This window comes from Hippocampus comes, unplaced genomic scaffold (genome assembly GCF_001891065.2).
Source record: "Hippocampus comes isolate QL1 unplaced genomic scaffold, H_comes_QL1_v1.1 scaffold44, whole genome shotgun sequence".
Lineage (NCBI taxonomy): Eukaryota > Metazoa > Chordata > Actinopteri > Syngnathiformes > Syngnathidae > Hippocampus > Hippocampus comes.
The window spans coordinates 2,047,801-2,070,851 of NW_017805546.1; the positions used below are offsets into that span (position 1 = coordinate 2,047,801).

Here is a 23,051-nt window from a genome sequence, read left to right on the forward strand (position 1 = left end):
GGAATCCTTTTCCCAAATGGCTTCTTCAGTGAGTCTTTTTTTTTTTCATTGATACTTTCAGACTGTTTTTTATTGGTTTTGAGAAACTTCAGGACAACAAATCCACTTTTACAACATAGAGATTCAATTTACGTACAAAGACGTCTGTGGTCGCGGCTTTGTTGAATCAAATGTCAAATGTGTATAAAAGTGATACGATTTTGAACGGAGTTCCCGACTGGGGCAGCACAGTATGCTAGTGGTGAATGTGACCGTCTCATAGTTCTGAAGTTCTAGGTTCCAGCCTTCCATGGAGTTTTATTGGGGTGTTTTTATATTCACTGTATGCAGCATTTTCACTCATCTTGATCTGTTCAAATGGATTGCCACCGCCATCAGTTCACTTGTGGCTCATACTTTACTGCAGTCAAGTTATACGGCACAGCGGCGCAGCCAGCCTGACAGAAGAGAGAAGGAGTAAATAAATTCTGTAGCTTTAAAAAGGATGGCGCAGCCTTAGGTTCAGACTGGGCTTAAAATTCATACCCCCCTCCAGTACACAAAGGAAAAGGAAAGAAAGTCGGGATCAATTCAATTGGCAGTTTCTTCTTGCTTCCTTTCGCCAACTGGAGGAGTGGAGTCATATGTAAGGTAATAAGACACTGGAATCCTTGTAACCGTGGGGACTGCAATTCCATTCCAGTTAACATAGAGTTATTGTACGGACATCAACAACAACTTTGATATTTACTCAAAGCTTTGACCTTTTCTTGGTGGACTGGGTCATGTTTTTTTTCTCCTTGTGCTCCAGCTCAGCAGTGACTCGGAACAGGATAAGGGCTAGAAAATGGTTGGATGGATTTACTCCCACCTATTGACAAGAGTGCCAGAAAGAGTTTGGTTGGAGCAGCTTGATGATTACTATTTGCACCACCCTAACCTTGGGGTCTCCAAAGCTGGGCCGATTCATTGCATCTTTTGAAAGAAGACCGGCCTGAATTTTTTTTACAGTGTTGGGGTGGGAGAAGAATTTGACCTGTCCTTGACTTTGCGTGTGGGAGTTCCAGTATATCAGAAAATGCCATCTCCACAAGCTGAGAAAAGGATGAAAGTACATTAAGGTGACACAATTATATTTATTCGTCTCTATATAGAGATATGGAGAAATATAGACAGACAGAAAGCTAGCTAGCTAGCTCAGGAGCTAGCGAGCGAGCTAGCTAGATAGTTTCATAACTTGGGGTGCGGCAAAGGGTCACAAAATGTCATTGTTTCGTGATGTATGCAGTCACGCTCGGCATTAATGCAATTTTTATTAATGACCACTGCAAATGTACACGGTTAACTGCATATTTAAAATGCATACAAGCCGTCTGATCAACTTTTAATGTCGCTCAACTTGCCAAGCTGGACGGAATTAGAGTATATTGTAGGTTTGCATTCTTGCATCGTGGGCTTCATGTTTTATTTTCTTCGCTTTGTCGAGAGAGTGGTCAGTTTTTAAGCAAACCAGTGGTCAAAGCAATTAGTCCTTGTGAAATATGTTGAAATCATGCCAGGTGGATTGTCGCATAGCAGTGAGGTACGAATAGAGGAGAGCATAGTGAGAAAAAGCCTTTGTGGAAATAGAACATGACAACACGGACTAATGAGTGCATTCGCTGTGACCTTGTACACTGCTTGTGATGGAAAACATTGTGACTTGCTTGGATTTTAGGATTTGAGGCTAAACTAGAGCAGCTCCAAATTTGTAGACCCCGCAGCTCAAAATGGGCGTTTCCTGATTCCCGTGCCGAGACAAGCCACGATGCGCTCAGATGTTTTGTTTGTCTTATTTGTTTTAGAGGAATAAATACCTTTTGTTTTTTGAGTACATCCTTAGTTATGCTGCAATTGTTTAGCCGTTACTCGACCAAGAGTGTCAGAGTGAGGGAAATGCTTTGATTGCAGCTCTTCAAAAGGTTGAGCAACGAAAAATTACGTTTTGGGGACCGGCGTGTTTTTGTCCAGGAAGTTAGAATTGGTTTTCAAAATAATTCTCCTGGACTGTGGACATAAAGTAATTTCAGCGTTTCCATGGTTTCCACTGTAGGTGAATAGGAAGAGCTAGAAAGAAAAAAAAAGAAGTACATTTACCTAGAAAAGTGTCACCAAAATTGCAAATGTTTTCCCGGCTGGATGCAGTAATTGCAAGCAAAGATTTAGGTCCTCATTATGAAGTTTGATCCACTCTATTTTAAGTGTGTCTGAACCATTTCTTTTGCTCACTTAAAAAGTGATCTTTTATTTCATTCCAAGCGCTTAGGGGAGCGTGTTTCTAAATAAACATCCTCTCATTGGGAAGGTGGTTGAAGTGGATGTGAAAGGATGGAATGAAAGCTTCGGCCTTGGGATGTGAAAAGGTAACGATGAGGGAGGAAAAAAATAACGTGTGTATCAAGAGTTGATGTGTCAGAATGCGTGCTTGCACTTTGTCGGAGTCAGTGCAAGCTCTAAGAGGGTCAAAGACATGAGTGTTGTCATTGGTGTTGCTTGTATTTATTTTTTTTTCTTTTGAAAAGCCACGCTGATGTGAGTGAGTCACAATGATTCTGAATGGCGGGCTGGCTTTATAAACGTCGAGCGGGTCACTTTTCTCTTGAGTCGGTCACGTATACACATGTGGCAAAGTCTTGTCAGTTTGAGCTTGTGAGCTTGAAGGAGGCAGCGGCACTGAGACACGTCGTCATCATGAAGTCTTTCTTTCTGCTGCTCTTCTTCCTGCTGTTGGTGTCACACGGGTCGTCAGCCGTCATCACGGGGGTAAGACGAAACAAACCGCTCCATCAGCGACGCTTGCGCTGCTTCATCAATGACAATCATTCAGGTGTGGGCAAAGGATTTTGCAATCTTGAAGGATGTTCTCATTGCGGGAGGACAAGGAAGAGGCAATCGGGACGAGATTCAAGTGCTTCAACGTATCTCATCAAAATTAAAGTCGTTGCTCAGAGTGACTCTTAAATCGATAAATCACCAACTGCTTAACGAGGTTCTGTTGAAGGTTGTGGCAAAGATATCATTGCTGTCTACTGTCAATATCTGTGATTAGGTCAAATATTTTGTCACTTAACTGAGCAGGTAAAAAAATAAAGCAAATGACAATTAAACGCTTAATGGAGTTGATGTAATTATAATGACCACATATTCAACTACATGAAGGCTCAAATTGTACATTTAAGTGACATCACAGGAATTACCGAAAGGGTTCGCTGAAAAAAAAAAAGAGTGTGCTTAATTTTTTCTCATCGAGTGGTTGCACGCCATCAAATCATCAGGAGTGAGATACATTTTTAAGCAGATGATCCATCTTTAAAAATGGTATTGGGAGCCAGATGATTTTAGTTCATGCAACCACTTGAGAAAATAAAACAGAATACGTGAAACAAAAACTTTTTTCCAGTGTACAGTACCTTATAATGTTGCACGCACATCTCTCCATCTGTGTGTGTGTGTGTGTGTGTGTGTGTGTGTGTGTGTGTGTGTGTGTGTGTGTGTGTGTGTGCGTGCGTGCGTGCGTGTGTGCGCATGAATGTGTGTGCAGGCATGTGAGAAGGACTCCCAGTGTGGAGGAGGAATGTGCTGCGCAGTGAGTCTGTGGATTCGCAGCCTGCGTATGTGTACACTGATGGGAGCCAGAGGAGATGACTGTCACCCCATGAGTCACCATGTGAGACCATCTCAAGATACTTTGCCGTACCAAGCATGAAACACTTTGATACCCACGATTTTGCCAGTGTCATGGTTGAGATTGTGATCGTAAAGTAATAACATGCCATCCAATTTCCTTATTGCGAGGCATTCATTTTAACACGGACTTTCCATATTACAAATCAAGCTAATTTTCCATTCTGTTGCCCAGGTTCCTTTTAACGGGAAGAGACTTCATCACACATGCCCCTGCCTCCCCAACCTGTCGTGCATCACTATAGAGGAGGGACGATCGAAATGTCTCGCAGCATATCAGGGAGATCAAGACTACATCTGAGGAGGGATTTGCTGCTGCCACTGCGAATTGTCGCTGTTTATGTATTCATTGAAATATTTTGATTCATGAGGTATATTTGATGAGCCAACACGGTGGTGCACGTCGACCTTGCTGTTCTGAGGTTCAGGGTTCAAATCTCCACTGTATGGAGTTTGTCCAGTATGTTCTTACTGTTTTTGCCTGAGTTATCTCCAGTTCCTCCAGCTTCCTCCCACATTTCCAAAAACATGCATGTGAGGCTCAATCTAAACTCAAAATCGGGGTTGGGCAACTGGTGGACCAACGTTTTCAAGTGAAATCACTTAAGCCCCCGATTCTGCAATTCCAATAAATGTGAAAAATTCTGAAGGGGTTTGATGTACTTTGATCGTGTCCATCTGAAAACGAGCAAACACATGCAGATGCTATGAGCCATGTCTGCCACCTAGTGGTGAATGGTGCCATTACAACTTAAAACTGTACCGTGGACCCAGCTCATCACGGGAGATAGGGACTAGGTTGGCCCACAAATAGCAAAGGTCTACCTATTTGTCCAGTGAAATCATCTTGGTGGGTGGGCCGGCCCCCCTATGGCCCGCTCGTAGGGCCGGCTTTGCCAATCCCATCGAATAGATGTTGACCATAAAACCATCCCAAATAAAAACAGTCAATAGTTTATTCACCTGCCATTTAGGCCCTAAAATAACAAGTTTTAATTTACGGACTTGTATTTGCCATCCATCCATCCACCCATTTTCAACACCGCTTACCCTCAGCAGGGTCGCGGAGGGTGCTGGAGGCTCTCCCAGGTACGTCGGCGAAAGCCGCACTCCATCCTGAACTGGTCGTCAGTCAGTCACAGGAGAGTCAACATGTTTCCGCAACATAAAACGACAGGATAGTTCACTTTGTTTGTGATTTGCTTGTGCGAAAAGCAAAAGATAGTGCAATACCTCTCGAGTAATGCAACGACGTTTTATGAGTGCCTATTTGTTGCCGCTTGTAAACAAAGTTTGTTCAAAAGAAAAGAAGCCGTCCAAAAAGCGGCTAACCGGAGGTAACTAAAGTAAAAAAATAAATAAATAAAAATACATTACTGACTGGAATTAAAATTAAACTGCCTATCGAATAATACGTCGCTTGTTGGGACTGAATATTTGCACAGTTCATAGACGTCAATGTGACACGCGTGCACTTTCACTTAATACAAGACGGAAGCGCATTTGTCGAAACACTCATGTTCAGCAGACAAAAACATAACAGAGTGGAGTATCTTCGTTTCTTCTTGTGCTCTCTGCAACGGAGCGACACTTACGTCTCGCCAGTGACGCGTGACGTCATTGTCGGTGTGCGGAAAGAGCGTTTGCGGAGCAGCAGGCAAAACCAAAGGGGGTGTTTTTAATCGGGCGATTCCAAACGAGGCGTAAGAGTTTTTTTTTTGTTTTAACCTCATTCGAGCTGCTCTCATGGCGGTTTCTGCGGGCCAGACAGACCTCCAAATGGACAGAGGAGCCCTGAGCGCTCCGTCCGAAAGCAGCATCGATATTGACGAGGAAGAGTTGGATAACATCACAAAGAAACACCGAGCAGGAGGAGAAGACAACTCAACGCTGCCTTTGCACTCGCCTTGGACCTTTTGGTTGGACAGGTAGTGACATGATCGCCGTCTAACGCGTTGTCATTCCCAAGTTTCGGTCGCAGTCGCAGAAAGAGCCCGGCTGAAATATTGTGCAAGGCTAGCAGGCCTCCGGGAGCAAATGTTGCGGGATGTTATTTGAGTTGTGCTCGTCCTATTTTCTCTCAGACGAGACAAGCAGACGCGGTCATGGTCACCGAGGTGCCCCCCCTCCCCCACAAACCCAAAGTACAGTGTCAGAGTTTTGATGGACAAGAGAAGACTTTAACTTGAAGTTTTAAGACTAGTATCTCCCTATGATTACAACTCCAGTCGTAAGCAGTGGCATGTATCAAACTTATTACTACCATTTGGAGTTGCACTTTGCTACTTGTATGGGATCACATGAAAGTTCGTTGCGAGGCCAACTATATTTCAAGCTCTCCGCCTGGAGCCAAAGTGTTAAGTAAGCAAAAGTGAGTGAAAAGGCAAAGCAACCGTTTTCAATTGCAGGTCTCAGTTAGGCATCTGCTGATCGATGTTAGAGTCTGACTTTATGATAACTAAGCAAAAATACCTCGGTATTAAAATTACACCTCTAAACTGACCTTTTTTTTTAATTTGGGAAAGTAAAAACAGTATTTTAGTCATTGCCCACAAGATATTTTATTCTTAAACAAAGAATAGAATATATAGAACAGAAGAAACGTGAATCATGTTTACGTTTGAATGAATAAACCAAGAAATAAATGTTAATCATCTGTTTTACTTCTTAGTGAGTCACACTATCATCCTCCACGCCAAATGAGGTCAGGTGAAACAGTGTATGTAGCAACTGGAACCAATAAAGCAAATGCTATTTTAGTTCATTTACTTTTCCAGGGAAGACGGACGGTGTTCTTGCTTTGATAGGCAGTCCGACAATTCCACTCCATAGATTTTGACAATAGCATTGGTAGACGAGGCAAATGCACTACAAATATGACACTGTGGGAAAAAAAAAAATCTTGAATTTTGCGTTCAATTTTGCTTCATTGTTGAATTCTTTAATCTAGGTCTTTGCCAGGAACAACCGCAGCAGAATGTGAATCCAATCTGAAGAAGATTTACACAGTGGAAAGTGTTCAGGTAAGCATTCGGCTCAGCAACTCTTCTTTTGGCTCCCCTTTTCCAACACAGCCGAGTTTTGGAGGCTGCAAATGCAAACGAGTCAGTTTGAAACGGTGAGCAAGGGCATGCACGTTGCATGTTAAGTCTGAACGTGCCCGAGTATGTCTCCAGCAACTGTAATTATGGAACATGGAACGGTAGAAGCTTTTGTGCGTATAGCGCTTCACCAGCAAAGTGTACGTTGCACTTTTGAAATCTGTTTCTGCTGAAGAACAGAAAAATAAACAGAGTGGAAACGCTTTGCCCCAAAAAAGACAGACATGTTCTTCGTTTCACACGTACACAATATTCTCATCTTAAAAAAAAAAAAGTTTCCAAAAGTTGCTTTCTTTTGTTGTCTGCAGCTCTTCTGGAGCGTGTACAATAACATCCCGCCGGTCACAGCACTTCCTTTGAGATGTAGCTATCACCTGATGCGGGGAGAACGGAGGCCACTCTGGTACGTCTCCTCAACTGTCTTTTGTATTTTTTCTTGACTCCAAATTTAGCTTCAATACACACATGGCGACGGGAGCAGCCATGACTGGTAAGACTGCATGACCAGGAGTTCCACAAAACAATCTGTTGTCCCAAAAGTCTCTGGACGCTTTATTAGGTACACCTGCACTCCACATCTGATAAGATCCGGTGAAAGTGCCTTTTGATGTTTGTTTTTTTTCTTCCCCCCCGCCAAGCATACACATTTAGCATTGAAAGCCACTGGTAAAATATTTGTGCTTCTTGTGAATCACACTGCATCCTTGAGGATTTTGTTGATGTTGTTCACCCCATGCGGTAACACACATTAACATTGTTGTTTTTTTTTTTTACCAACAACAGGGAAGAGGAAAGCAATGCAAAAGGAGGCGTCTGGAAGATGAAAGTCCCGAAAGAAAGCACCGTACGTGTTGCTGCTTTGTCATCCGAACACCGTACGCTACACTCTAGGTCACACTGAGGCAGAATACGGCATAAGTAGACGTGACAACATTTGCCAGCAGGCCAGCCAATCGAAACGTGCGCCGCCCCTTAAGCCGAGTTCCTGTATGGACCCGAAGCAACTCCAGTTTCCATGCTTGCATCTCAATTTTAAAATTGAGAAATACGGACACTTCTTCTCCATGATTATTGTTGTAAGAAGAGCACATGTCCATGGTTTACAAAGATCATTAACACACAGCGCACCATCTCAGATACTGTCAGCGCCGTATTTCTGTCTTGCGTTGTCAGATAGATTTTTTTCTTTCTCTTTTTACATCTTTAACATAACTTTCAATCCTGTTTAGTAATCATCCTTTCTCCTCACTTAAGGAGATTTCTTCATCTTATCTAAAATACTTGTTTTTGTCTTGACATATTCTGCTTCGGAATCTTGGGAGAAATGTTTTTTTGTGCTATTCTTGGGTCACCTGAATGTCCGAGAAACTGCTTTTGCCCACAGTGGAGTCACTTATTATCTCTGGTATAATATTTGGTATCGTCATTTGATTTTCTCAGAAAATCTGACTTTATCTCAACTGTACTGTCGTGGAATACAAGTTAGGCTGCCGCTATAGTTACCGTATGTACCGTACTGTTGTCTTCTGTATTTGATTAGTCAGATCAGTGGTTTTGTGACCGAAACTCAAATATGGATGACATCCAAAGGAATCAGCTCAAGTTCTCACTTTGGAGATGCTGCCAAGGAAAAAATGTTCTCATGTACTTTTTTTGACGTCATAATGCCGTTGTTGATTCTTATTTGTTTACTGCTACATTGACTGACTTGTCTCCCCCCCCACCCCCTCAACTCTAGATGACGAGGTTGTTGGCGTCAGTGTAAGTGTCAGAGATCGGGAGGATGTCGTACAAGTTTGGAATAAAGATGCCTCTTTGGCTAATGAAGCAAGTGTCTTGGGAAAAATCAATGAGCTTCTCCCGCAAATAGCTTTTAAAGCAGTTTTTTATAAATGTAAGTATGCCATGTGTTTTTGGTGTACACACACACACACACACACACACACACACACACACACACAAAGCCATAGCGGCGCTTCAGAAACCCATATGCAAACAGAAAATCCAACAGACTCACACGCATATATTCTCTCCACCAGAACATGTGTGTGTTTTTCGTGTGTGTTGCTTATACATTGGTGCGCTAAGTAGACTGCGTTTGACAGTAGCTGATTCATTTTCCATTTTACAGCTCACATGGAACATCACGCCTTTGAAGGAGGACGTTCAAGACATTAGAGCGTGCACTTTTTTTTTTATCTGAACTGTACCTGCCTTGACTAAATGACACTGTCCACAAGAGAATCAAGGGTATTATCAATATATTTTTGTAACTATTGAATGACTGATGCCTTGTTTTATTTCAACCGTTGAAAGAATGTCCATGAACATTCATCAGCAGTGACTGATTTATTGTGGTTTTGTCATATCACTGTCCCACAGCTCATCCAGTCTCCTTGTGTAACGTTAGCTGCTGTGTTATCGTCTACGTTCAACAGATGTTTGCTTGAATCCCCTCATGCAATGTTTTAGTATAACAAGATCATTAGCATACCAAAGCAGTTTAGGAAGTTCATCAGAAATGACAAAAATGTTTGTCAAATTTCAAGTTGCGGAATGAATGTCCCAATGAGTTGTGTCTTCATCAGTTGTATGTGAATTGTAAAATGAGGGAAACACTTTCATGAGAATCAGTCCACGCACTTATAAAGCCATATGCAGCAGTCAAATAGATAATTCCACATTAAAATGTCTCTTTGAATGTTCTAACCGCAGCCCATTTGACAATTCTTTTAATGCTAATTGGGAAAAGTCGAACTCCACCCTCACAAATGGAGTCACGGGTCATTTGATATTTGAAAGTGGACAGAAATTGCACATTTCCTTGGCATTGATTTGTACTTGTTTCCAGTATCAATAAATCTTACAACTTGTTTAGCTGTGTGGTGTTTCAAGTGAGATTTAATGTCCTGAACTCTTTTGAGTTTTTAGCCATGCCGAAATTCCAATTCCTCCCGAAAAACATCCCCACGGTGGTGCTTTCCTCCACTGACGCGTCTCTGAGCATTCTTGCTCATTCCTGCTCTCTCATGCAGCATTCGAAGAAGTTGGGAAATTGGGAGTATCCTACTCGGATTGTCCCCGTTCCGACCTCAAAGCGCGTTCCAGGTGAAAGTCAACAAAGATAAATTCGTTGTTGTTCTCGTCCATCACAACACACCATGCCATCCAACAATCATTCCTCCATATTTTCCTTTGTTTATATAAATATTGATGTGATCGAAATCGGCTTTGACCGTCCATAATCAAAGGGTGGCGCTGTCTACTAAGAAAAAGGATGCGAGGCTTCTCCAGCTGCGGCTTCAGCAGGTTTCTCAACTGCAGCCATGGAAAAAAAGAGGTGTACAGTATTGTAATGTCTTTCATAATGAGTAGGGCTGTGCTTCTCAGACCTTGATCAAGGACAAAAAAAAAAAAAAGACTTCGAGTAGTTTCTCGTGAAATCAAATCAATGTTGCTTTACAATTAGTGTTAACTGGACTGTTAAACTGGCCGAGTAATTTCCTTCTGAGGCAAGCAAAAATACACTTTAATCACTGTATCAGTCATGCCCAAGGCGAAATATGGTTAGCAGTAAGCAAATTTTTTCAACCAAATATTTGCAACAACCGGCCTTTCTTGATTATTTAAACGTGAAGCAAATGATGGTCAGAAACCAATGAAAATACTGGATGCGTCATCCGACCCATTTAGTCAGAAGTCTGATGGGGTTCATCTTTACAAAATAATATTAGATTCAAAGTCTTCCCAACACATTTGTTTATTATTTCAAAGTCTATTGTGAAAGGCTTGAGAAACAAACCAGTTGCGGCATTTCTGAAAACCTATGTAGTTCATTACCTCTCCGTTGTAATTAGTTGACGTTGTAGTTTTTATCCCCCCCCCCCCAACACACACACACAGACACACACGTCATGAGCTGCTGTTTTTATCCGAATAGTATTTATGCTAGTGACCGCTGCAATGCACTGAACCTTGTTTACCAAGCAGGTGGATGTGACGTCACGGACCTGGGAGATCAAAACAACAACATCCAAATCGGCGCTTCTCCTCGCTTTTCTTCCTCATTTCTTTGCGTTTTCATACCTTTGTAACAACGCCCAAGGAAGGCGCACGGGTCTTTTTCAACGACGTCCCCCTGGACGACAAACTATTTGCTTTTACCCCCCCACACCCCTCTCCCGACATACGCGAAGTTGGGTGTCAAGTTAGTTCATGCCCCCGCCACCGTTACCAAAAAGCCTGGCGGAGTAATCTTGTTGGTGTTTACGGTGTGATCTGTGTCGCACGCGGTTTCTGTACACAAGATGGCGCGCAGCCGACAAGTTGTGTTCATCCGCGTACGCCTCGCTGCTCAAAAGCGACTCGCATCATGGTAAGTTTCACTTCCATCTCATAACGTTCACGTTCGGCTTTGTTGTGTCCTATTAAGATGCCCGGTGCTTCGGGCGCGCACAAGTGTGTGCACACGGGGATAGCCTTTGTGTGCATGGCGGTCGCTTACAAGTTTGCTGCTCGGCGACGCGGACTAATAACGTACTACCACTTGCACACGCGCGCACGTACACGCACACGCCGGAAGGGTTCATCGTATACCGGAGCATAAATACCAACCGGCAAGATATGAGAGTCGGTGTGGTGTGGAGTCAGTCAAGAGTACTTTGTAACTTGACCAACGTCGTGCTCTTGCTGTGTTGTGAAAGTTCTGGCAAACTTCCCAAGCAGAGGGAAACGCACCGACCCACAACGTTATATGTAAACCGCGTTCAGTCATTGACGACGCTCCAATTGGACGCGGAACCGCCCTCTTCGGATAAAGTTGACACCTTTTTATCTTGTGGAACAGTCGGTTTGCACTGATTTCTTCGGAGGAAGAACAAAGTAGCAGCAGCAGGCTTGTCCACGTGTTTATCGTCTCTCAAACTCGGGACACAACAACTGGCAACCGTTTCGAATGTTTTGGGGTTTAGTCAGCATCTTTGATTTGGCTCCCTTCCGAGGTAGCCAACGGATATTCATCACAGTTTAAAACCGTAACTGTATACATCTCGAAATTTTTTTTTCAGTCCGTGAAAAAATGTTAAATAGGCTTAACATAAGTATTTGTTGCTTGTGTTTAGTCTGAACCACTTTTGTGACCACCAACCACTGAACCAGTTGTGTTTTATTCCGAAATGCAGTTGCAGACAACTTTCTAAGAACATATGACAGTTCTATCCCATTTCTCGATTAATTCGTAATTGCTCGATGTTTTATGAATTGCCTTGTTGCCTCAAAATGGTTTCAAGCCATCAAGTTTACGACGCGTGCATTATTTACTTTCAAATGTCTTTTGCAAGTGCATTACAAACTGACACTAGTCTTTTTCTTTTCGGTGATTTTAGTTGTTCAGCTCTGTCTATGTCAATTTTTTGAACGGAGTCATCAATTTGACAAATTTTGAATCTGTACAAGAGAATGAAACATGACTCCAGTATTGCATTTTGGGGGGAAAATTTACACTTTGGGTCTTGAAGTCAATTCAAAGTGTGCCCAAGAGAAACTGTCGCTTTAAGATGGTTTGCTTGTCGAGCTCCCTCCTCCTTCGGTTTTGGATTAGTCATTGTCTGAGAGGGGGGGGGGGGCACTTTTTGGTAGAAGAAGGAAAGTAAATACACGCCAACAAGCGAACCTTGACAACCCAGATTAAGGAAAACATCAGAGATCAAATAGTGCTGCTGCTGGGCTGTTGTCATGGGCCGCCTGAGGGAGGGCGGGAGGGAGCGAGGGAGGGGCTGTACACTATTTGAACAGCCACTGAGGTCAGTGTGCTTGCTCACTTATGCAGAAATGGACCTTCACAAATTCGGACCCAACTTTGAAAATACAGGACCTGCAGCTTTTTTGCCCGTTGTCTTTGACGAGGCTATCCGGCATTCAGCCCCCTGCCGCCGCTGATGGCATTCTCATTTACATGGTTTCCCGCCCGCTTCTGCAAGCCACTGGGCCTCATTTACTCATAAACGCGGCAGAATGTTTGGACTCTCTGCTCAAGTTGAGCATTCGGGTTCTATTTAGAGGTTCGGGTTTTCTTCACACCTCTCGCGACAAGAACGCGTTTGACACCCCTGCTCTCCGCGGAAGCTCCACTGTGTCAGAGTAATAAACTTCCTCACTGATCAAGTCCACAGGATGAATGCATCATCATTCGATCAGTTGCAAAGTAGAGACGCTGACAAGTACTAATTCCTCGTTAGCGTAGACATCACCTAAGCCCCACGGGGGAGACACGCAGGAGCTTTGAAAGCATCTCAAGACTTGACTCCTCGTCTGTCTCGCCATTTGCCAGTGCCGGCAGGCTTCAAAGAAACACGGAGCATAACATGGCAGGGCCATTCCATCGCCATTGCGGGTTGCAACGTTGGATTTCTTTGATCACGTCTTCTGGCTTAAGCCCGCGACTTGCTCTGCGATAAACCATCAGCGTAGTCACTTTGGAGCCGGCAACTCCGTGGCTGGAGGAGGGATGAGCGTAGCAACGCTAATGTTGTTGACAGGTGGTTACTGCTGTTTTTTTTTTTCCTTTTGTTACTGCTCTCTTGTCTTTGTAGATCAAACCAGGGAGCGTCAGCACGCTTGTCTTCAACTGCCTCCGTCGCATATTTGAGGTGTCTTCTCAACTGCGGCAGTTAGAAGTTCACTCCGGAGTTGTGCGATTACTGCGGCCAGCCCCCCAGCCCCCCGTCACCACATAAAACATCAACGCGAAAGCCCCGTTCCGAAAGGGGCTCCTAATTGACCGGTTGTTGCTTGTTTATTTGATATATATTTACAAGCCGGGCAGTAATTGGAAGGTAGTAATTACCCAAGATGCAATGCCGCGCGGCGCCGAGGTGCTGGCAGGCAGACGAGACCCGAGCGCGGATAAAAGTTTGCAGGTTCTTATTATAATTTAGCATGCTGCTTGATGGCAGAAGGGGAGATTGCTAATTGGCCCATATTGTCCCTCATGCCATGTCATTGTTTACCATTACGGCGTCCGATATGAAGATCAAACGCGGGTGACTTTTACCGCTGTGCTCCCCCCGCCCCCCCTACCCCAAACGTTAATGGTGTTCCTCGGAACAGAGCCGAATCGTTAAATGACAACAGAACGAACGCAGGTGGAAGTTCTCCCTCGGCTAAGAATGACCTCAACTGAAACGAATTATTCCTTGATGCCGAAGTGCTTGAATAATGAATAAATCCCCTCTCGGGGTTTACTACGGTGAAGTCATAGTTGTTGTGTGAGCTTTTCATGGAAGATGACGGTATCTTCCCTCGACCCTTAGTGATTCAGTTGACCCGAGACTGGCAAGATAGTGGTGCCATCTGATTTATTTTGTCTCTGGGTTTTCGCGTGCAACCAAAGTGTTCCGTTTCTCTCGCTTTCCAATTCCCTCCCTCCTAAAGAGGTGTCGACCGTGTTTATGCTCCTGCTGTTGCTATTTGCTCGCTTGCTTTCCCAGCAGAGCTTCAGACATTGTTTGCCTCGAAGCCGGAGCTCCTCAGAGGGAATTTGTTTTTGCTCTCAAGGGTGTAAACAGGGTGGGGCGCCAGTCCCGAACCGCTATGGTCGGAGTTTATTTTGTTCGAAAGATTTTTCTTTCTTGGGTGGTTTCAAGCGCATGGAATATGCGTAATTTCATCAATTCAATGAGCTACATCTGAATATGTGGCAGAAGGGGGGGAACCTTGCATCTCCAAAATCCGTCACGCCCTCGAATAAACGGCGACGCGTATGTGTTTTGAATCACACTGAAACTTAAAAAGCTGCCATTTTTACAGGGGCGTCGAGACTTTTTTTCTTCTCCGCTCTATTTTCCCTTTCACTGCAAGAGTTGTTTTTATTGACTGTCTTTGATTCTTGTGTTCACAGAAAAAAGACAAATACTGCTTTATCTTAATAGCGTGAATCATTTTGGCCAGGGGTGCCCCTTTCTTTTATTATTATTATTTTTTTAGCACCTGCCCCTAAAAATGTCTGAGCATGTGCCTGACAAATTTTGACTGTTGCATTGTGTCCGCACTCTAAGTAATAATTTGTGTGTGTGTGTGTGTGTGTGTGTGTTAAATTTGACGACTTGCATATAATTTCTTTCCATATTATCCAAATCCATCTTCGACGGCCTGAATGCTGCCGAAAGTTTGTGCACATTCGCAAAGGAGTGGCAAATAGTTGCTCATCTTTGGAGTACTGCCATCTGTCGTTCGCACGTTGTCAAGAAGGATTGCGAAAAGTCGCTCGTGACAGATGCAACCCCTTGATTTTGACTCACATTTGTCAGGAAAATGGACAATGGTAAACACACCAGCCGTTCGGGAGAAATGAATCAATTCCCCCCTAAATTCCCAAAGGCCACCTTGCCCCCGCCATTCTTGTGTTGCACGGGAGAGCATTTGTCTTTGCACTTTGTTGTTGTTGCTGTCCACCATTGAGTTTTGCTAATTCATACAAAAGGAGGGTTCGGAAGGCTCAACATTTCAGTCGAGTTGCTCAGAACGTTGTTTTGGCCTTTCTCACTCTCACCTTGTCATTGTTTCTCTTGTCATAAGCGGCTGCCGCCGCCGCCGCCGCCGCTGCTGCAAAATGGAGAGCTTTCTCAGTCATCCCTTTGGAGAATGGCTCTCGATCACACGCTCATATTCTTTTAAAAGGGAAAAGGGAAGATGAATTTTGCCCATAACGGCCGGAACGCGAGGGCTTTTTATCCTAAATGGCTGGGGGAATTGTTATCTGCGGGAAGTGTGTCCTGCCTCTATCGTGTTCAATCAAGTGTCCACTTAGCTGCGACGAGGAGTAATTGTTCCCAAGCGGGCCACACGCTGACCTGTTAATGTCCGCTTTGACCCTCTCACCTTGTCAGCGCGTCTTGGGGAGGAGTTTAAATCATGCCGATTTCTGTGGCGTCTTTACCCCCAGCGGGTCAAGTGGGCATCGGCCCAGAAAGACCACTCTCTCGTAATTGTTCCCAGCGCCGCGGGTCAGCTCGGGGTGTTCCCAAAGATCAACGCTTATTAGATGTGTTGCTGAGAGAGGCGTCACTTAACGGGTCGAGCCATTGATCCGGTCCAACGCCGGTGTCCTTCAACGCAGTCGCTGCAACTGACGGGGTGTTTTTTTTTTTTCAGATTAGAATTTTGGGGCTCCCACTAACCCAAAGTCGACGGTATCTTCCAATACGTAGTGTACTGTACGTAAAAATGACTGTGAGCTAAGCCATAGTATGCTTTGCCCAAATTGTATTCAGGGCGACAGAATTAGATCCGCCTCAAGTTTGATTTTCAAGCTTTCCCTTATTTGCTTGGTTTAAATCTTCTGCAATTGCTCTGCGACAGACGTTGCAGGATGTCCACTTGGCTATTGATCCAAGGTGACAGGAACTCGCTCACAACGGACAGCCTCATGTGATAGACACGTAAATACAATTGGGTAGCCGTCATAAATCCGGGGGGGGGGCGGGGGGTGGTTGGCCGCCTGTTGGCATCAGCATATTTTGGGGGAAATAATGACAAGCATGCAGCCGAGTAATCAGAAGGGGGTTATCTTGGGCCCGGAGCAAGCCCAACAATGTGGAGAGCCCCGTGGGAACACGGCTACAAGTGAGGAAGGATGCTTGAATTCCTCTCTGGTGAATTATGAAGGGTTAGGACAGTGGACTTCGCCTTGTGTTTGTCCGGTTGAAGGCCCACCCGTTAGAACCAAGACGTATGTTTGCCAGAGAACATGCTAATTCATCTCTGATATTTGAGGCAAAGACGGCGTCAACTAGTACACTTCACTGCCTTGTTTACATCACACGAACTACATTTTTAGAACCCGTCCATCCATTATCCGAACCGCTTTATCCTCATGAGGATCGCGGACGTGCCGGGGCCCATCCCAGCTGTCTTCGGGCGGGTGGCGGGGTACACCCTGAACTCGTTGCCAGCACATCGCAGGCACAGGGGAGAACATGCTCCACACAGGATGGTCAGAATCGAACCCCGCTCCTCTGCACTGTGAGGCGAATGTGTTAATCAGTTGAACACCGTGCTGCCCGCCAGAGTTAATGGGGTCCCCCCCCCCCCATTTATTTCATTTTTTTGATTGTCTTCAATGGTTATATTGTGAATCTGAAAAAACAGCACTGCCAAGAAACATTGGACTCAACACAGCTATATGTAAAATAGTGTGTGGTCTACATCACGCCCGCAAAAAAACCCAGAATTGGTATGAGTCACTTTGTGGCATTCCATTGTCTTAAGGTGAAGAATGATTCTGTTTCTGTGATTAAAAAACACAACCCTTGTGGCTAAAATTGGCTTGATATGATGGTTCCGAGATGACATAAAAATTATGCATGTAGGTCAGGAATCGGTGTGTCATCACGTGAAATCGTCGTGATAAAAGATGCATGTTTACATTTGCCCTTTTTGATGAAATTTCTCGGCTCAGTAAACTACTGTGGGGGTCTCCCCCACCTTTTTTTTACTTCCTGTTTGTAATTGTTGCCACTTCCTTCCCTCCCTTTTCCTTTTTCTCTCGCTCTCTCTATTTTGTCCCCCCAGATGTGCCGCTGCTCTTGCACTCAGACAACAAACTCAATTCTGATTGGAGGAATGGAGTGCCTGCAAACTCAGCACGAGTGATTTGGGTATGTCAAAACTAGCCCACTCTTTCTTCTTTACAGTTGATTTGATTAATTATGATGATGATTTCTGTTTGTTTGAGAAAAGCCGGTCGGGCTTAGCACCCGTTTCCACAGCGGGTGAGCCAAGTGGGACCGTGTGTGTTAGCCGCCTCCGAAAGTTGCCTTGTCGGCCTCGGAGGCGTGACACAGAGGGCGCGACGACGAGCCGGGTCCCCCTTCGTGACGTTGACTGTCTCGTTCGGCTGTTAGCCGCTCGTCGATTCGGTGCGCAGAATTGCCGACGTGCCCTTTTGCACTCTGCTGCGAAGAAGCAAATACAATTTGACCACAGGAAGCCTCGCTTTCGGTCATATTTTCTTTTCAGAAAAAAAGCAGGGCGTGCGCCCGGCATTGAACAATGTATCGCGGCGCCACCACACTGCTCGGTTATTTTGCAGCAATTTCTTTTCACCCGGATGGCGATAGCAACATTTGGACCAATACTGGCGGCTTGGTGCTAATCCAAACGGCGAGGCCTTGACAGCCATGTTTGTTCCTCTAAGTGCCTTTCCAGTTTTGAGGAAGCTATGGGATATATGTTCCTCCCGTTACCTCCCGATGACCCGTGGACGCCTTCCGTCTCTGGCTGCTTGCCAGCCAGGAAGCTGATCAGGAGAGAATGTGACATTTGTGCAAAGTCATGGAATCTGCAATTAAATTTGTGAGTGTGGAAATGAAGCTCTCTGTGCTCCCTTCTCCACCCCCCATCCCACCTTCCCATCAGTAGGATAAATCCAGCACAGCGGGGCTTTCACTGTGCTCACTGTCCCAGTCTCCATGTCAGGGTGCCTCCCCCCCACCCCCCCAAGTTATGCTTCGCTAGCCCGACCGGTCTCGCCATCAAAAGAACTTTGACGAATATCATGTGAAATGGAGGCTACAACATCGCTCCTGATGAAATGACTAATGAGGCTGGCTGGCAGCGTCGCTTTTTCGTCACTCGATTTACGTTTCGACAGTGTTTCTCAGAGAGGAGGGCTTTCGAGAGCCGGTCTCGGTGAGAAAGCGGCATCGGGCAGATTCATGCACGGATGAGAAGAGGGTCATATCTTTCTGCTCCTTTTTTTCCGCGGCTGCCCCGCCATGACACTTAACGCCTCATTTGTGGGCTCCGTGGTCAATGGCTTGAGTCTGTGATCGGTTACCATAAAAGGCAGCTTTTTCTCTCTGTGCTTGCTGATGGGGCACTTACTTGTGGGCACTACCGCCCCCCCCCCACCCCCGTATGGACTACACCTCCATAATATAGGAGGACTTGGGTCTAATGGATAGTTAGAGGTCATAAAGACAAAAAGCTCTTCTGCCGTTTTGCTGGGTCGAGCTGCTTGGGAAAGGACATCGGCACTGTGCAAGCACTTCCGTTGAACTTGTGTTGGAGTGTTTCTTGTCAACACTGGGTGGACAGAGATGCAGGATATCCCGGTCAAGGTTTGGGCATGTCTGGTTTCTTCCCACTCTGTTCACACCCCGCGTACGTCGGCAGCACACTTTTGGAGTCCTTGACAGTCAAGCCGGTGCTGACTTGGCACCGCAAGCTTTGCTTAACAGTCACTCAAATATTTTGTGATGTTGTTCCATGCGATTCGATGAACTCTGTCGCAGCTACTGGCGGACAGAAATGTTTGCAGCCGCTTCGTTCCGATTTTGTCGGGATGAAATATTCAATTGACATGGCTGCTTCAGGTTGTCGAGTTTTCTGCTGCCGAGGATTATTCTGAACAAGCACCCAGATGACTTTCTTGCTCCGCCATCGCAAAAAAGGGCACATTTTCAAGTGTGCTCTAAAATATGCTGCTAAGCGAATGGACTGTCATTCTATTCCTCTTGGCTCTCTTTGTTTTCCCACTGATGCCTTCATTGCGTCATATAGGCGAAAATACTTTGCTGGAGGAACGGGGGGGAGGAGAGAGAGAGAGAGAGAGAGAGAGAGAGAGAAAGAGAGAGAGAGGCTTACTCCATTAGTGTCATTTGAATGGCTTATTAGATCAGTGTGACTGATGGATGCAGAAAATTGTTTTAATTGTATAATTTCTGTGGTTACCCACTTGTGCATAAAAGAGCTGCGTTGTGGGCCAAGGCCGGGAAAGAGTAGCATTTGGCCTGTGTATTCTTACGTTGCCATTGCCGAGGAAAAGAACAACAATTGGGGGTCTTTTGGATCAAGCGTAAGCACAGCCACAGTCGTAGATGTTGAGACACCCCCCCGGGCGGGTTCAGATGAGCTCAGTGAGCTGCTGACCTTTAACTACTGCGCCTGACCAGTGAGAGTCCTCGGGCAAAGGGAACGGCGCCTTGAAGCGTCTGATCAAGATGGCACAAGTTGGCGGCCATTTAACAGCCGTGGCGAGCGGGCTGCACCCGGACGAGATGGAGACTCAATTTAGGCACTCTGTCTGTACAATCTTCTGCATACCCGAAAAACAGATGACATCAGACCAGTTTAATACCAGAATGTCAAGATCACTTTTAGTGGGACTTTTCAAGGTTGTGGTGGGGGGGGTCAAACCTTAGCCCTGACCTCGAGTCCAGTGCAACTGAATGGCCAAAATTTTCCTGCGTGGGTTTTCTCCGGGTATTCCGGTTTCCTCCCCAATTCCAAAAACATGCATGGCAGGCTGACTGAACACTGAACATTGTCCCGAGGTGTGAGCGTGAACTCGGATGGTTATTCGTCTCTGTGTGCCCTGCGATGGGCTGGCAACCGGTTCAGGGTGTCCCCCGCCTACTGTCCGAAGATGGCTGGGATGGGCTCCGGCACACTCGGGACCCTTGTGAAGCTGAGCGGATTCGAAAATGGATGGATGGATGGAAAAAAAACAAAAGAAGCACTATGAGGGGGGCTGTCGGCATTGGACACTTTAACTTGTAGGAAATGAACGAATTTGAAGCGAATGTCAATGTTTTGTGTCAAGCGATCTATTTCTGACGATATTCTTGAAGACATATCTACTTCCCCCCTATATCAAGACATTCTTTCATCCTTGAAGAAATGAAAACACATGATCAAAATCGCACTGAATCCGTAGCACATAAATTTGTACATTCGATTCTCTCCACGCATTCAAAGTTGCCATCAACCGGCGACGTTCCAACGACCGTTGGGTGCCTTCTCGCAAACGATGCTATAGTGAAAGTTGAAAAGAAGGACTCTGGCCATTGAATTAAGCCCAGGCAGCTGTTTCGGGGCAGGAGAATACCTCGCTGTGTGCTCTTTGGCCGAAACGCGTCGTAGCAAATTAAAGCTCTGTCTGCCACCTCCTTTGCCTTTCCGCATTTTCCTGTTTGGACTTGAAGGTGATTCAGAGCCAAGGTGTTGACACTCAACGGAAGCCACGCCGAGGAGAGAGAGTATTTATTTACAGTGAGGCGCAGTGATGCTGGTTCAGGATGCGGTTTTTACGCAGGATGCACACCCCCCCATCCCGAAAAAAAACAAAACAAAACAAACATCCAAGTCCAAAGCTCATCTTATCTTTCCAATCTCCGCCCTTACACGACAAACCTCAGGTTTGATTATGAAAGGCAATTGTGTTCGCGGGAGAGGGGCGGAGGGCGGGGGGCGGTGGTTGCCCTCCGTATTGTGTGACTGTCAAGGTCTGGACACAGCCAGGAGAGGGCCCACTCAAATTGCCTTCCTGCTTGGCCCAGCAAATGGGACCGTACCAAAGTCAGCGCGGGTCACTGGGGGCCAAATAAGTGCCCAACTTTATTTCGCACGGCGATGTCTGTTGACCAACTGGAAGTCAAATGTGTGTAGCGTACACCAAGTAAAGAGAAAGGAAGAAATCCTCTTTCGTCATCCCCCTTGAGTACACGAGCAGGACGATTGTTTTTGCTTTTCACGGCGGCACCAGTTGTGTCACGCCGTCATAAGAGACGGTGTTTTGAGCATTCGAAAGCAATCTAGTGCAAAGCAAACATCTCCGTCCTTGAATGACGCATGCCAACTTGATGAGCACCAAACGACGCCGAGCGTTTCTCCTTTCCTGTCGCGCGGACACTCTTTTCCAAGTTTCAACAGCGGCTTTTATGATCTGCCTTACAGCCTCATCTCAGCGGACGGGGCCATTTAAACTCGAGAGAACCTGCCATATAAAAAGCACATCTGTTGGAGCCCAAATTGTAAAACAGAGCCACGTGTCGGGGCATCGTTGAGTTAACAATGCACTTAGCGGCGCAGATACGTACGTCTAAGAGACGTCATCGCTGTCGGCGGGATGTTGACGTGTGATTGTTTGGAACTCTGAGAAAAATGACTGCCTTGCAGGAGCAGAAACGGCGCAAGTCGTTCATCAGTGATTTCTTTTTAGGGACCTCACAGTGTGGATTTTGTTTTTCTGGTTCTGGGGACATGTGACATGACTCAAATATATATATATATATAGTGTGTGTGTGTGTGTGTGTGTGTGTGTGTGTGTGTGTGTGTTTGTGTGTGTGTGTGTGTGTGTGTGTGTATGTATATGTGTGTATTTGTTTTGTTTTTTTGTGTGAAATCTGCTTATATCGGGTGTGATTTGTAAGAGGACGTGCTCTACTCAAACGACGCCAATCTTGTTTGTCATTTTGCCTCTCGAGATCATGTCAAGACCTGTTTCCTGTGGTTTTTTTTGTGGAGAACTGAAGTGTCTCTGCGTGACGCAAGCGACACGAACGCATCAACACAACGTGAACGAACACCAAGTTGTGTTTTGTATTTTCATCACATTTGTCAAATATGCTATCGGCTACGTATTTCTTATCATATGGACTCATTTGAAGTTTTGTTCGTACATATCAAACTGTCATTCCAGGACCATTTTCAAGAAACAGTCAAAGAGAGCAGCCATTTCGAACCACGTTGAGTTCTCTCACTGTTAACCTTTCACCAGGGCTACACACAATCGCCGACATTTTTCTAAGCATGCTAACGTCCGCTGACTTTGCTGTCATGTCAGTTCGTGCGAACCGAAAAAAGTAGAGCACATTCAACATTGATTGTCAAGTAACGGCGAAGTCTCCATCGTTGGTTGGCTTGCGTTTTCTCGGCAAAGCAAGGACAAAACAAACACACGCTCAGTCAACAACCAGCTAACCGTAGCTCCTCCCCCAAATGCAACATGTGGCAAGCCCGGTTTCATCAAGGGTTTTTTTTTCCCTTCTGGGTTAAACCAATTAATGAATCAAACTCCAATTGTTCTTCTGACCTGCAAGAATATTCCCACTGAAGACATTTTGGACTTTACTCTTGTCTTGTGTTCGGTTCTTTGCTGTGAAAGTCCGCTCGCGCTATTATGTTGTGGTTGCAGGGCCTTATCTGCGTTTGAGGTCTCCACTTTAATGGGCTTTATTGATCTAAACAACATCAGGGGTTGTGGTCATGTTCTTCAGGCCGAGATAACTTCTGTGTAATTCCACTTCAACCATGTATTAGCCTTTTATCGGCCTCTTTCAACGGTGCCTTTTAGACTGTAATGCACCAATAAGTCACGCTAGCTCTTCATGTCGGGAGGATCTTAATAAAGCACATCCTGTGGACGTCTTCCTGTGGAGAAAGTGCAAAAAAAAAATAAAAGGTTAA

General features: G+C 45.3%; 3 protein-coding genes across 6 annotated transcripts in view; all 3 read left to right on the forward strand.

Moving 5' to 3' along the window:
- The first annotated feature begins 519 nt into the window (after window positions 1-519).
- On the forward strand, window positions 520-4,351 carry prok2 (prokineticin 2). Its single transcript, XM_019879304.1, has 3 exons — window positions 520-2,781; window positions 3,560-3,685; window positions 3,878-4,351. The coding sequence occupies exons 1-3, from the start codon at window positions 2,575-2,577 to the stop codon at window positions 4,001-4,003; spliced, it is 459 nt and encodes a 152-aa protein (XP_019734863.1). The 5' UTR covers window positions 520-2,574; the 3' UTR covers window positions 4,004-4,351.
- A 935-nt stretch (window positions 4,352-5,286) lies between these two features.
- Window positions 5,287-7,967, forward strand: LOC109521534 (eukaryotic translation initiation factor 4E type 3-like). 2 transcript variants are annotated; one of them, XM_019879399.1, is made up of 5 exons: window positions 5,287-5,370; window positions 5,470-5,630; window positions 6,653-6,725; window positions 7,112-7,206; window positions 7,587-7,967. In XM_019879399.1, the coding sequence occupies exons 2-5, from the start codon at window positions 5,482-5,484 to the stop codon at window positions 7,702-7,704; spliced, it is 435 nt and encodes a 144-aa protein (XP_019734958.1). In that variant the 5' UTR covers window positions 5,287-5,370; window positions 5,470-5,481; the 3' UTR covers window positions 7,705-7,967. The 2 variants fall into 2 exon arrangements, with proteins under 2 accessions (XP_019734958.1, XP_019734957.1); XM_019879398.1 differs by having other exon boundaries at window positions 5,323-5,630.
- Window positions 7,968-11,071: 3,104 nt separating this feature from the next.
- foxp1b (forkhead box P1b) overlaps window positions 11,072-23,051 on the forward strand; it is a 118,759-nt gene continuing 106,779 nt past the window's right edge. For 2 of the 3 annotated variants that reach the window (XM_019879392.1, XM_019879391.1), the window contains exons 1-2: window positions 11,079-11,178; window positions 17,373-17,458. The gene's annotated coding sequence lies outside the window, so the exon portion shown is untranslated. Of the gene's footprint in view, window positions 11,179-17,372; window positions 17,459-23,051 lie in introns of all 3 variants that reach the window. The other variant, XM_019879393.1, reaches the window with a different exon arrangement.

Excerpts from the sequence above, each read along its gene's own strand:
- prok2 (XM_019879304.1), top strand. The coding sequence starts at position 2,575 with ATGGCGGGCTGGCTTTATAAACGTCGAGCGGGTCACTTTTCTCTTGAG. Across the intron at positions 2,782-3,559 it reads CGTCAGCCGTCATCACGGGG|GCATGTGAGAAGGACTCCCA; the intron begins GTAAGACGAAAC and ends ATGTGTGTGCAG. Across the intron at positions 3,686-3,877 it reads GTCACCCCATGAGTCACCAT|GTTCCTTTTAACGGGAAGAG; the intron begins GTGAGACCATCT and ends TCTGTTGCCCAG.
- LOC109521534 (XM_019879398.1), top strand. The coding sequence starts at position 5,449 with ATGGCGGTTTCTGCGGGCCAGACAGACCTCCAAATGGACAGAGGAGCC. Across the intron at positions 6,726-7,111 it reads ACACAGTGGAAAGTGTTCAG|CTCTTCTGGAGCGTGTACAA; the intron begins GTAAGCATTCGG and ends TGTTGTCTGCAG. Across the intron at positions 7,207-7,586 it reads GGAGAACGGAGGCCACTCTG|GGAAGAGGAAAGCAATGCAA; the intron begins GTACGTCTCCTC and ends TACCAACAACAG.